The 14,838-nt window shown below is 42.1% G+C and overlaps 1 protein-coding gene across 3 annotated transcripts in view; it reads left to right on the top strand.

Annotated features, from left to right (window-relative positions):
* The window catches only part of SLIT2 (slit guidance ligand 2), a 650,203-nt gene that overhangs the window by 412,701 nt on the left and 222,664 nt on the right, over positions 1–14,838 (top strand). For all 3 annotated transcript variants that reach the window (XM_086964039.1, XM_086964038.1, XM_086964040.1), the window contains exons 7-8: positions 4,404–4,475; positions 6,011–6,174. In XM_086964039.1, coding sequence (XP_086820165.1) covers positions 4,404–4,475; positions 6,011–6,174 — 236 coding nt within the window. The remainder of the gene's footprint in view (positions 1–4,403; positions 4,476–6,010; positions 6,175–14,838) is intronic.

The raw sequence follows: 14,838 nt of genomic DNA, 5'->3' as shown, positions 1-14,838 counted from the left end.
AAAGATTTGAAATCATTATATGTGATTCTTGAGAGACTGCTCTATTCTGTTTAGCTGCCCATTTGAGTGAAGCTGTGCTCTGTAAATTCAAAATTGGTTAAAAAAAAACATAAAAATAAATAAAACTAGCATATGACCGCTTTTTGAGCATTTTCCTCAAGGGCAACACACACATAGGTACACAGAGCCAACTTTATTGTTGCCTTCTCTTGCATGACACACATAGTAGTTGAGTACCGTGATGCTCTGGGGAGGACTGGGCAAGACCTGTGACCAGTACGCAACTTTACCCTCCACCAGTGTATACACAAGCCCCTGCCCTTGGGGGAGCTCATGTTCAGTTTTCATCACAAGAGTCTGCACTTTTTAGGTTTTTGCTCTTTATCCACAGAAATTAAGCAGTCAGTTATGTTATCCCCCCAGGACTCATTGCCCTTCTGAACAGTTCAGAAGAATGAAACATTGGCGTCAAGAGCTAACAGCAGTAGATGCACTTCAGCATGCAAGAGACCAAAAGAAGATTATAAGATACAGATTGCCTTGAGCTAAATTTAACTTGATGTACTGGGGGCTGGGGGAAGGGGGGGAGACAGACCAATGACCAATGTGCAACCCCACCCACTAGCATTGAGTATTAGCTACACACAGAGTTTATGAACTCTTTGCTGGTAAAATCCCTAAGGAATGAGGGTTGCACTGTAAATCAGACTGACATGAAAATGGGTTGTATATTTAATAATACGTTTAACAATCACAATTATTGTCAAGTATTTTCCATCGTTATAAATATTTTGATCATTGATGATTTTCACCATTTTGCTCCTATTTGATTTATTGGATCAGACAAGCACAATTTTCTCCTATGAAAATATTTCAATAAATTATCTCAATGCATTTTACACAGCAAGTAGCTTCATTCAATGGGTAGTACATACAGAAAAGAAGATATCAACCCCTTGAACACATTTTCAGACATATGCAAAGAATGTACCCTTAACCCTAAGAAACAGCAGAATACTTTATTTAGCAATAGGTGTAGGTCATTAACCATTGTGGAAGTTGAACATTGTTACATGAATTTACCTCATAACAATGTAGAATTGTGCCTTAACGTTAACATGGAAAATGTGTCAATATAGTGGTTAGAAAAAATGTGCCTTTATTAAACGTGCACAAAGAAAGATTCTGCTTATTTCTGCAGAAAGCTCCCATTTCTGTTGTTCTTTCACTGCTAGACCTCAATATTTGTATTTATTCTTTCCTCTGAATAAAAGAAATGCTTTTTTGTAAATGCTGATTTAATGTTATAATTGAACTGCAGAATTAAAACATATCCGTGAAATGTGCAGTTTGCTGCAAAATGTTTTTCTTTCCTCACAACCATATGACTTCATCGTATTTTAGATAGTTTGCTCTGCCACATGCTTATAAATTTGAATTTTATGATCTAACCAGGACATGCCATATATTAATGTTTCATTTCATAGAGCAGTCCATTGTTACACATGGGACACTGAACAGCTAACAGAGTGGGTTCACAAAGGTTTTCATGAGAACCTTCCTAGATGTATCTTTTTGTAATAAGCTGTAACCACATTCAAATAACATCATGTTGACATGGATGTTAACCGTGGTAATCGAGAAAGAAGACAGTGGACCATGGGAAGATTATTTCCTTTTGGGTAGAGATGAATCAACATTTATAGTTTACTACATGTTCTGTGCTTTTCTATATAGTACCCATTCCTAGTTAGAGGAATACAGTACATTACAACGAGATGTATTACAATTTTTGCTTTTACGTGGTTGTTACAACGACCGCGTTGTTAGTACGCAATGCATTTACATTGCAAGTAATTAGAATGACTTGCAGTAGGGGGCGCCCTGGACTTAGGAATTGTATAATTTACTATTCCTACTCCAGTTTGCGCAACAGTAGGGAAGGTGTTGGAATTAATTTCCAATACCTCAGCGCCCCTACAGCAAGTTGTTGTAATGACTTGCAATGTAATTGCATTGCTTACTAACAACGCAGTCGTTGAAACAACCGCATTGTAATAGTCTTGCGATGTAATGACAGCGTTGTAAAAACTGTTTCCCTAGTTGGAGAGTCATTGCATTGCATTCGATGTATTCAATGCACCCCTATCCTCCATGCCCCTTAACACTTTGTTGTGCTAGCCTGAATTACTTGTAAGCTACTGCTAAATTTGATTTCCTTGTTTTCCTTACCCTTTGTGAGGATGCTTTCTATTTTTATACTGAATCATAGCTACGCCTATGATTAATCTCCTTTTAACATGGATTGATGGTTGCTCCAGCAACTGTCACGGAACTCTGCTGAGTTTCCGTTACTGCTCTCCATGAGGAGTTTGCTTTCTTGCAACTATTAGCTTGATTCTCCAAACCTTTGCTGTTTTCCAAAAGGAACTCTTAATGGGTTTTATGCTACGATAGGCTAGGTCATTTAAATTAAGATAGGGACTGGTATCTTTTTGGACATTCTGTAAACAGGGTTGTCTGACTGACTTGAATAAAAGATGAAAATCCAGACTAATCTCCTAATGAGAAAGTAAAACTTTATCAAACCTCTCATTATTGACTTAACATTAAAATACTGTAAGTTGATGATTGCTTTGGAAATGTAACACAGTGACAAAGAATCATCGACCTGCACAAGAAAATGACGTGGACATTGGAAATTCACTTAATACGTTTCAAGGTGAAGCTATTTATAATTTTTTTATGAGATTCCCGCTCTCACACCATGATGTATATACACATATTTAAAGCTTTTTCTGTCCAAGTTCAAGGACATACAAAATCTATATTATTTGATAAAGTATTGATGAACGTCTGTTTTTTCTGAAAGAGGTCAATGTTGTGCATGAGATTGTCCAGGAGGTATCCACGCTCATAATTGTAGGGAAACAGTTGGAACAATGTGGACAGAGCCACAAGTATTCTAACTTCTCAAGCTCTAATATGCTTGCCTTAACCATGCATATGCCTTAACCATGCATATGGGTGGTTAAGGCAGTGCACTGTCTAGTTTCTGACTGGCAGAAGCAGGAAGGATCGGGAGAGGATGCTACTCAGTGAGGTAAGTGGGGCTGGGGCCGGGTTTTAGAGGGGGTCAGTTTTCAGGGCTGGGGGCAGGGTAGTTTTCAGGGCCTTGGGAATTCTAGGTAGCTTTCAGAGTAGGGGGATTCTGGGTAGTTTTCAGGGCAGGGGGGATTCGGGGAAGTTTTCAGGGCGGGGGATATGGGGTAGATTTTTTAAGGTTTTGGGGGATCCAAGGTAGTTTTCGGGCGGGGGGTTCAGGGTACTATTCAGGGCAGGGGAGTCGGGACTAGGGGAGGGGGTTGGGGTAGATTTCGGGGGAATGGGCTTTTTTTTGGGAGGGATAGTTTTAGATGTCAGGGCGGGGGTTTGGGGCACTGTTTTAGGGCTCAGGGCTGGGGGTAAGGATTGTAAAATATATGAGGGCAGGGTTGTTTTTAGGGCTCGAGGTAGTGTTTAGGGCTTTGGGGAGTGCACGGTAGTTCCTAGGGGTCGGGGTAGGTTTTAGGACCTGGGGAGGGTGCAATAGTTTTGAGGACTGGCGGCAGGGACATTTTTTGGAAAATGGGGGGGGGGGGGGGGGTGATAAGGGGTTGATTCGCAGGCGGGTGGGGGTCGTTTTTGGCGTATGGGGCAGGGGTCGGGGGTTAAAACTTACCTGTCCAGTCTTAACCACGGATATGCCTTTACCATACATGCCTTAACAACACATAATTCGCTGTAAAGGCATGCATGCTAAAGACATATTCCTGATTAAGACTTGCGTTGTTGAGACGGCGTGGATACGGCATGCGCGGTAAACGCATACGTGGTTCCATCACACAGCCCTCATTGTTCAATCTGTCTAAACACCACATTCTTGCCTTTAGATAACTGGATGTGATGTCCCTGTTTGTTTCATAAATACCCAGCACAGACGCCTTCTGGTGACAGACTGAGGAGAAACTGATAGAACAGTGTCCTTTATTATCAGCCTCCCCACCTTCATTATAGTGAGTTTAGTTTGACCTATGATTAATAGCGGAATGGGTGTCCGCTTGCTTTAGGCAAGGCTTGTGCTCTAAATATGGAATTCCTGCATGTTAAAAAGGTAAAACCTTCTAAGGAGAGTACAGACACCCTTCCCCTGGTGGGCAATTTATACTGCATGAAGGGTGCTAGAGAGAGAGGAATCACATTGAATGCAGCCATAACCACTGGCTAGCTGTCTTATTTGTTTCTAACTTCTTCAGCGGGCATATTTCTTTGTTTACTGACTAAACGACTAAACGCTACAACTATCTTCTACGTGGGACTGACACCCTCGATTGTAATGACCTGGTTCCTTTCTTGTCTTACAGCACGCTCAACAATAACAACATCACCCGACTATCGGTGGCGAGCTTCAACCACATGCCTAAACTCCGAACCTTGTGAGTACAAGTCATGGCTAATCTATTGACCCCTCTATTTGTCCAGCCTAGCCGAACCATGATTTCTAGACACCTGGGGCCAGCATTTCCCTACATTGCTGCTGTTACTTAGAGGAGGCGGGTTCACGAACACTTGTGTCCCTTGAGGAGGTTTTTTGTGCATTCTGAGCTGATAAAACCGATATAAAGTCCTCATTGAATGATAAAAATATTACTTAATGGGTCCATCCTTGGAAAGATGTCACAGTAGGTCTCAAAACCGAAGCAAGCAAAGGAACATTCTGGAATAATGTTGTTGATGATTGTTGGGAATGGATGACTATGTCAAGATATCTGTCTTTTTCTTTTCCCTGAAGGGCTTCTTTTAAGAAACCCTGAAGTTTTCCTATTCAGTGAGAACTTATAGCTGCTCCTTGTGAGCACGGATGAACCTTAAACCGGCTGTCGGATCAGATAAATGTGGAATCTTTAAGCTTTACTTCCCTACAGCCAACAGACCCAATTAAACAAAACTCGGTCTCCTGCAACCTTAGTAAAATGAAATTAGCTTTCTGGACTGAGCATCCTGTTTTAATATCCATTACTGTTATTTGGTTAGCATTGAGTGATGTGGATTAAAAGGTATTGCATTTTATAGAGCATTCTGGGAGCAATGTTGTGATTTATAGAGGCATACGTCCTTCTCTGTAGTTTGGAAAATCACGAGAGCCAGTCCGGAGTAATTTACCTAATTTAGTGGGTACATTTGTCTTATATTTTATTGATGGCAAAGTGCTTTTTACCTCTTGGAGTGGAGCCATGATCCCTGGCTACTCCCCGCCGACAGGGAGGTGACTGGCTGAACTCTTTCCCTAGCTGCCATTTGTGTCTTTTAATTTCAGGCTTTGCAGTGAGGATGGGTCCCGAGGGGCCACAAGAAGCTAATCCTCTTTTCTGTGATTAAACAAAAAGAGAAGGAAGCTGAAAAGGGATGTGAAAGGAGTGTTTTATATCGAATTATTATTCGGCCTTGTTCAGCAGAAAACGAATGTGACCTGCTAAAAGGATTTAGTAGCAGTTTCTATAGAGCCTCATAAAGACGAGACTTACTGATATTTCTAATTGGGAGCCAGATCTTTTATTAACATTTATTTATTCTTCTTGCTGTCAGCCTGTTACCCCTACGGGGCGATTTGCTTCAAACCCTTGAGTCTTTTCCTCCTCTTTGTACAGACCACAGAAAAAGAATTCTATGGCTTTTCAAGACCTCGTGTATGTTGGTTTTGCTCACAATGGAGAAAGCGGGCAGGAATTACAAAGACTTAATTTTATGTTAGCAAACGCCGGTTTTCTCACCACATTAATCAGACAGAGCTAAAATGTATGTACTCACTAAGTCTAAATACATGCATGGAGAAAAAGCCTACAGAGAAGTTCCAAAATGTATACTTAAATGATGCCAAATAACAATAAGACCCTTGTTATCCACCAGTTCTGAATAGCTGTTCTTTGCCCTCACTAATCTAGACCTATTGACTGTGTATCCTTTCATGTAGCCGGCTCCATTCCAACAACCTGTACTGCGACTGCCACCTCGCCTGGTTATCTGATTGGCTGCGGCAACGGCCACGAGTCGGCCTCTACACCCAATGCATGGGGCCTACCCACATGAGGGGACACAATGTGGCTGAAGTTCAAAAGCGAGAGTTTGCGTGCAGTGGTACGTAATAACGGAGTGCACTATTGTGAGCGCCTACTTACTGCATAAAATGTGTCTTTACCGTCACTTCAGAATATTGCATTGCCCCAAGCAAAATATAGTGTTTAACACTCTTTAAGGTCCGATTACAGATGTTCAGTTGCATATATATAGGATGATTTATCACATAACTAATAACTTGTGATGAGATGTGTGCTAAAAAGGGTCATTGCATGAGCCATGTTCATATTAGGAAGCTGTTTGCATCTAAGCACCTGGCGTCTGTATGCAGATATTTTATCTTGGATTCTAGCTAAATTTAACAAACAATGCATGCGCTTTGATTGGAAAAAGAAAAGGGAATATCAGGAAATGCTTATGGTTTCTTTAACTATTTTCGAGTATGTGTCTTTTAGCTCAATATTGATAATTATGAAGAATGACTAATGTACCAAGTTTCATTTAGAGCAGGGGAACAGGACAACTTCTCCTCACCTAAGCTTTTACTCACCCTTTTCTAAAGCTATTTTGTTAGATTGCCGATTCAGATGATTTTTTTTAAAATGCTCCTTTTACAACATAACCTATTTTGCAACATATTACCATAGTTAGGTCAGTGTTTCTATAGGAAATGCGTTCTTATGTTGCTAATGACTTTGGCACCGTTTGCCCATAATTTCCACAAAGCCTTCCAAAAGAGGGCTCTTGTTTGCCCATGGAAAGTGTTGGGGACATCCGTCAAGCGAGGGCTGAGAAAAAAGGGGGGTCCCAAAACTCAAAATTCCCATGCATTTTCTATAGAATCTTTAAGGAGGACTACCGCAAAAAACTGCTAAACAGAATTACACCAGATGTGGCTGCAAGCTGGAATTTGGTCCGCAGATTGTGCTTTTAGTGATAAGGTGTAAATCCATTCAGTAGCTTTTTAGAAATTAAAATATATGTATATCTGTATGGTTAGGCCCACAAGAGTCTCACAAGACTCTTGCGGGAGTGCCAATTAAAAAATGGAGTGTTCTGATTGGCCCAGGGCAGCCGCGGTGCGTCCATTGGGGCGTAGGGGCGTAGCCCCACTAGCCCACATGGACCCGCGGCTGTGCAAGGAAGTTATATTTCATTTTATTAATCCTCATGTGCAGGCCGTCAGGAATCCGGGCAGCACCCGGCGTATCCGGGAATCGGGGAGTGCTCGGGCCTCGGGGGAGTGCTCAGCGGCAGGGGGGCTGGACTGCTGTGCAGCTTGAGTTGAGTGACAGTCCACGTCACTCAGCTGCAGCAGCAGAGGTGTCCCGAGGCTCGAGTGCGCAAGTGAAGCTTGGGCTGAAACTAGCCCAAGCATGCGCATTGTTATTCTCCTGCTAGCGAGTCTCCAGGCCGCCAGGGGGGTGCTGGGTTTAACCAGGCAGGCGACAGCCCCCGGCGATAGAAAGGGCGACAGGGCGAGCACGCAGTGTGCCCCCCTACACCAGGATTGGCCAGTCAAGGCGCATTTACGTATGTGCGTCCGTGTGTATAGTCCTCTGGGTCGATACACAAAAGCGAAATGAAAGCACACAGCCACGCATCTTTCTCGTTTTAGCGGCCCAGAACTCAGCAGCTGAAAGCCGTGCTCAAAGGCGGCTGCACGCCGGTACGTTCGTGTTTTTATTTGATGTGTGGAGACGTGAAAACCATAAAGCTCCGAACACATGTGCATTGACTCAGCTGCAAACGCCCGTCTGTTTGCGGAAACGGGTCGGATGCTCAGTTGAAACGCATTCGAATTCAGCCGCCGAAGACAGATGTAAAATCGTGTCGACAGGTAAGCCCGGCACACTCACACCCCCTCAAATCAACGCCAGGCTCGAATTAAGGAGACAGGTCGACATGTATACCGAAAATACCTCAGGCACACGCAAGAGAACATGTTTGTCTGTCCGTGTATGAAACACTCGAGAAGGCGGGAGGAATGCAGAGTAGTGCAGCCAGGGGTCAGCCAACTTTCGCACAGCGCCTCTGTCCCTCCAACCCCCTAAATGCAGCGGCTTTTCGGTGCGCAACCCCAGAGTGTGTTCTTTCAGACGTGGCATTGTATATGTGAGCAGTTTTTACCCCGCTCGACATATGTGTTTATGAGGGTGCAGCAATGCTGACCACAGACCAAATGTACATACAGCTCGCCTCCAAGTGATGTGGAGAGAGAATTAATGACGTGGCACAGGGGAGCTGCACGGGGATGTCTCACTTTCGAGAGGGCTAAACTGATTAGAAAATAGATCATGTTCATTGTCCTTTGTCTCTTTCACTTATCCTCCGGCCTTCTGTCGTGCTGTGTATTTGTTACACACTTTCTTCAGGAAAGTAGTGGCAGGGGAGAGGGAAGGGTTATTGGTGAAGTGGCACACAGGGAGCTTTGGCAACACCGAGGGTGGGCATGGCAGACAAAGGTAGGGTGGGGAAAACGGGAGGTAGGGAAAACGGGAGGAAGGGTGGGGAAAACGGGAAGGGGGACCAGGACACACACGGGGTGGGTTTTTTACACACTGGATGAATATGTTACATACCATGTGTTACACACATGGTATTTGAAGTGCACGACGGGTGAGGTGGAAAGTTTACGTACAGGGAAATGGTTCACACACGGTGTGGATGGGTTACACGGATTATGAGTGAGTTATGCTGAAGGTGGGTGGGTTACATCTCGGGTATCTCAAAGTTCAGAGTTTGGGTTAAACAGGGTGGGTATGTTGCCCTCATGGGATATGGGTTGCACATAGTTTATGCTCTTGGGCACAGGATGGCTTAAAAATAAGGTAAATGATATACATTCATGTTGGTCGAGCTTACACACACTTAGAGGATGGTTTAGAGGGTGGTTTACTTAGAGAGTGAGCAGATTACGTAGTGAGTGGCTGAATTACGACAAGACCTACTGTGTTGCGCCGATAATTGACGTGGGTGTCACACACATGATTAGTAGGGTACAAACATGTTGGACTAGGTGCACAGCAAGCATGGTGGATGGGTTACCAGGGAGAGCCTTATAGATTTATAGACAGTGGTTGAGTTAACTAAAGGGCGCATTGGTTGCATACAGGATGGATGATTGCATACTTCTTTGGTGGATTAGGAAGGGAATGGATGCTTCCCTTGCAGGGTTAGTGGATCAAAAACAGTCTGAAATGGGTAATGAAAAAGGTTGCGGGACTACACACGAGTGTACCAGGTACACACATAGAGTGTGGGTTACACAAAGTATGAGTAGGCTGCCCCGTCTCTTTCTGTCTCACTCGCTGAAACGGTGCTTCGATCCCTGGTGAAATGGATCCAAAAAACAAAGAACAACTTTTGTTGTGATGCCTGTTGTACAGTCTGTAATGTTATGCTGTATTTCTTGTGTTCTGCATTATATAGTGGTGTTTTATTGGCCTGTTGTTCTAAGGTAATGCTTGTGTGCCATTTTGATTTGTTGCCATCACTGCATTATCACTGCATCCATTATACTATTAACCCTACCAATTCACTCTCATATCACACTATCTCCACTAACACCCCACTTCACAGCTGTACTAAAAACTTCCATCAATGCATTAGTAATGATACCCCACACCACCAGGCTACCAACTTCGAGCTCCTTTATCACCCTCACCACTACCCGTCCTGCTAAGTGTTGTGCATCACAGGTTGGTGTAACGCATTTTAGCGCCTGTACTACCTCACTAAAATGCTGTGACAGGTTGAAGAGCCCTGTGTGAATTATTCGAGGTGCTGCAGCTCAGCGCTGCCGTACAGTCATCACTTACTAATCTCTGCTGTTTGTGGTATCTGAGGTAGTTGCAAGAGTGTGAGCTCGGCCCAGGACCAAGGTTGCCATGAATACCAAGTCATCAGAGTATGTGCCAGCTTCTTTACTTTATGTCTGGCACACAGATATAATAACAGGGATACAGTAACAGAGGCAAGCCAGGTTCTCATGTCAGAGGTACAGTAACAGAGGCAAGACAGGTTCTCATGTGGCAGAAGCCAATGTTAGTCTCTGTAATTGTGGTGTTCAGAAAAAATGCACATCAATCCTTGGCCTCTCTGCAGAGAGCCAAGAGTAGCTGTCACATGTGTGCTAATTGTAATCGATTTCTTATTTTTAGCTCTTTCCATGCACTGTAATCTTGGTTTTACTTGCAAAAAGTGTCACTTTTAAGTGTTATACATTTGGTCGTTGAATGTCACAGGAACAGCGCAATTTAGTACCCAGCCTTACACGTCACAGAAACGCAATATTTATGTGCATTTAACACTATATACTTTGTGTGCCCTAACTTTATCAACATGGAGTGAAGCTTGTAGAAATAAAGATCAGACACCTTAATTGTAATCCCGGACTATGCATACTAAACTGAGTAAGCTCTTCTACATCAAACCTCTTACTAGTTTATGTGGAACAGATTAAGTAGCACTTTCACTGCAGGGTCTTTCAGTTCTAATATTAAATTTTAAATATGTGGAATTGAATGTCAGTTACACAGCGGAATAGCGTGGGTTGGTTGCTAGCGCCAGGGTCAGGGCAAGTATTCTTTCACTTTTCGTTAAAAAATTTGCGCCTCTAAAAATGCCCCTAAGAATTTTACGCAAGCCCCCAGGGCAACTGCCTCTCTGCGCCCCCCACCCACCCCCTAACGCTGCACCACACGTACATATCCAAATTGACTTTACCCTCAGAACAGGAAACTACACTAAGATATAGGTTTCATAAATTAGTACAGAGAATATAGTTTTTTAATACCACTATTAATGGTAATGAGAAATGTTTTCGCATTGATAACCTTTCATACGATTAAGTGTCTAATGTGTTATTTTGCTAACTTCTGAATCCCATATTAATTTAAACCATCTGTCTTCCTGGCAAAGATCTTTATAAGGCAGAATTTTACCAGCACTGTTTGCTCCTCCTTTCTTATCCGTCTCAGTGCAGTGCTGGATGAACAATGTGCTTCTGCATTTACCAAAGCAGGCCTTCTACCTTCTAGTTTGCAGCTACTTACACCCTCACATGGTTTCTGTGACCTCAAAGCTAACATTTCATACCATCGTTGCATTGTGTGTATTAGTCAGACAGTATACAGTAGAGAGTGTGCATGCATAACACAGGATGTCCTTCTTATACGTAGACTCTGGTCAGTATGCAGGTCAAGGTTTAAACCTTTTTATATGTGTGACCTGTGATCAGTTCACAGTCAAGCAATGTACACTTTCATAAATATGTCTTGTGGTCAGGGAACTGTTCTAGGACTGGATGTTTTGATAGATGTAATGTGTTGCAAATGTGCAGATCTGTTACTGGAAAAGTGGAGAAGTGTGGCTCACTGGTTAGAGCAGGCAGACCCTGAAGCAGAAGTCAGACCCGGGACCAGGGTTCAATTCCCGACGTGGCAGTGTCTTGAGCTCAAATGTCCACGGACTCGATAATTCTCGCTTCGGTGCCTGACCTAATCATGGGTTCACACTCTGCAACTCTGGGCATTAAGCTTGCTTAATCTCCACAATGGCCCCCCGCGGCGGGATGCCTGGCTTTCACCTTGGGGATACCCTGTAGGGGCTATCTCACAGGGAAAAGCCAGGACGGGTTCCCAAGGCAAGCGCTTAGAGACCCCTGGGTGATAAGCTCTATATAAATCCAAAATACAATACAATACAAAATCTCAAACACGTGGCCTGTGGTCAGTGCCAATAAAGGAGTAAAACCTTTTTATTTGTGTGACTTATGCTCAATGTGTGGGTCTCAGATTGGACCTTTTCATATCTGTCACTTGTAGTCAGTCTGCAGGTCTCAGACTGGACCTATCATACATGTGACTTCAGGACCATGTGCAGTCCAAAGACTTGATAATTTCACATATGTGGCTTATAGTTTGCATGTAGGACAAACAATGGACGGTTTGATATACATGATTTATGGTCTGTGTGCAGGCCGAAGACTAGACCCTTCATGGCACATTCCCACCATAACTATGGCCTCAGCGCCTATTGTGAATGCTGCCGTCTTTGCTGTTCTCTGTTGATTTGGAATTTAGTGGAGTTTCTTGTTCTCTTGAGGAGAGTAGTCTTACTGGATAGCGGTTGGCATGATGGACCCGATTAACGTATTGCCCGGTGATTGACTATGTTGGAGGAGGTGGTGGCTAAATCCTCCTACTGGTGTCTGTGTTCACCAGCCTCCCTGTCTGGCTTTGCTATTCCTTGCTCCATGCAGTTGTTTCTGAATTTGTAAAGGCTGTTTCCCAACTGCTGTGCAACTTCTGCTACTCTTAGAGCTGAGATTTTCATGAAAGTCTTATAGTCTGAATTCAGCAGCGTAATAGGACGGAATGTATGAAGCTCTGTGGTTATACTGAATAAGCAGCTACCTATGTTATGCCATCTATTAATGTAATAACTGCACTTTCACAATTGCTTTATTAACCTTCCTGGTTTCTCAAATGTGCTTGAAAATGCACGATTTTTCTTCTTTTTTTTCAAAATTTTCTTGGGGGGGGTTATCCCCCCAAACCCCCCTTTTGGGGTTCGAGCTCGCTCGCTGCGCTCGCTCGCTACGGTGCTGTATGCAAATCACTTTGCGCCCCACCACTTTCAAATGTCACCCACCGCCCCTGGCCCAGGGAGCTTTTTTACCCTTGGGACAATTCGAATTTGGTGTAATTCTGGTTAGTCATTTTTCACCTGAATATGTTTTGTGCATCATTGATTAAAAATGTAACTATGAGTAGGTATTATGTGTATATACAAATATGGATATTATCTTATAAGCAAAATCTAACAGAGCATTGTGCCAGGATGACAATGGTAGACAATATTAGTTTGTGTACATTCAAGGAGAAATTATCATAAAGTAAAGTGTAACAATGAGATTTATAGAGCCAGCAATAAAAAGAAGTCTGTTTTCAGAACACTTTGATAACAATTTGCTACAAATGCTCTGCACTCCACAATATTAATGACAAATTGATTATCATATATGAAAAAAAGAATTCGGGATATGTAAGTATTAAACATTATTATTACCTAACTCCATAGAACACATTTTAACATCTTGGGATGGATAAAAAGCTGAGATTGTCCAGTTGGGGATTGAAACCAACAGCTTCTTGAACTCTTGAGTAAGAACTTGACTGCTAAGCAACCTCACAGTCTTATAAATGTGAATTAACTAGTGTGCTGAGAAATTGTAGGTCATAGATCTTGAAAGCATGTGAAAAACATTTGCTTTTTTCTGCACTGTTTATGTACATAAACCAAATTTCCCTGATGCGTTCAGCTTGCAAAGCAAATTTCCACTATCGTCGCCATAAGAGTTTTGTGTTTTTTCTCATTTATTTTGTCTGTTCTGCTTGTCATTGCAAACAAAATCTATGCGTAGTTATACCATATAAAACATTTATTAGTGATGAATGTTGCTTGTGATTTTCTCTCTGGTGTACGTAAGCAGACTATCAGCACAAAATATTTGTAGAGTCCTGCATGGCTATATCTGAGGGACATTACATTAATTTTGTAGATGTGTCATTTTGCTTGATTTAAGGCACATTGATATATATATATTTGCAGGTATTAATTTGTATCTACACATTTCATGTAAACAGAAATGTCTGTGAAACAGTTTTTATTTGACATATTTATTATTCAAAATGAAATGTACAGACAGACTAAAATGATAAATGTCAGAACATATGAAGCGCAGATAAGTGGTTCAACTATTAAAATGAAACATTAAATGTGTCTAAGGCCCTGATTACGAGTGCTATTTATTGCATCAGATAAAATTTGAGTCCCCAGGTTTCAGAATTTATCAGGTGTGATATATTGAAGCTATTCTCAGTTTTTGGGGAACAACATGCAGATGTTGGTGCTTAGCAAAACCCAAAATCTGCATATCACAGTAAATACCATATTGTTTTCCCCTGCTAGATTCCAGCAGGTTTTAATATATCGAAATTTAACAGTAGGTAAGGCCATAATCGCACCCAGTAAACTCTGTGTAACTCAGAATTCTGACCCATACACAAGCAGGGGTTTGAGCATGGGTTGGACAACTGTTGTCCACTCATAATAAGGGCCGAAACTTTCAAACTGCATGGTTCACATCCTCCGAACACTACTTTCTCCTTCAGAATAATGTCTGCATACTTTAGTATGTGTTTGTTGTGTGTTTCTAACGGAATGACTAACCCCTCCGTACTAACCCGCTTTCTCCATTTTTTTCCTTCATTGATGTCTACTAGACGAGGAAGAAGGCAAGTTTTTATTCCTTTTACTTTAGATAAAAAAAAACATCAGCTGCAGATGGTTTGATATTGCAATGTCTGAATGTGTGATAGTATCTAGAGCTTACAACAAGCACATTTTACTTATGAAATATTGCCAATATAATTTGAGATGCTTTAGCGAGGGAATCATATAAAAAGAGCTTTCCTAACTTGAAGTACACCTATAAAACGTGTGCATGTTTTATTGTCGGTTAAAATTGGGCACACCAATTGAAATAGATTTCTAAGACACAGCAGGACCAAGTAAGATATTGTAAAAATGCATATCTTAGAAAATATTATGAACAAACAGTTACACCTTTTTTCCAGTTATGGTAAAAACAGCTTGACAGTAGCAAATCGTATTCTCAAAAATGCTGTTGCACACTTGCAGGGAGCATGTTGCTTC

Source organism: Lissotriton vulgaris, chromosome 3_2, assembly GCF_964263255.1.
Source record: "Lissotriton vulgaris chromosome 3_2, aLisVul1.2, whole genome shotgun sequence".
NCBI lineage: Eukaryota > Metazoa > Chordata > Amphibia > Caudata > Salamandridae > Lissotriton > Lissotriton vulgaris.
Note: the sequence above shows the minus strand (reverse complement) of the source record. Positions and strands in the feature narration are given on the sequence as shown.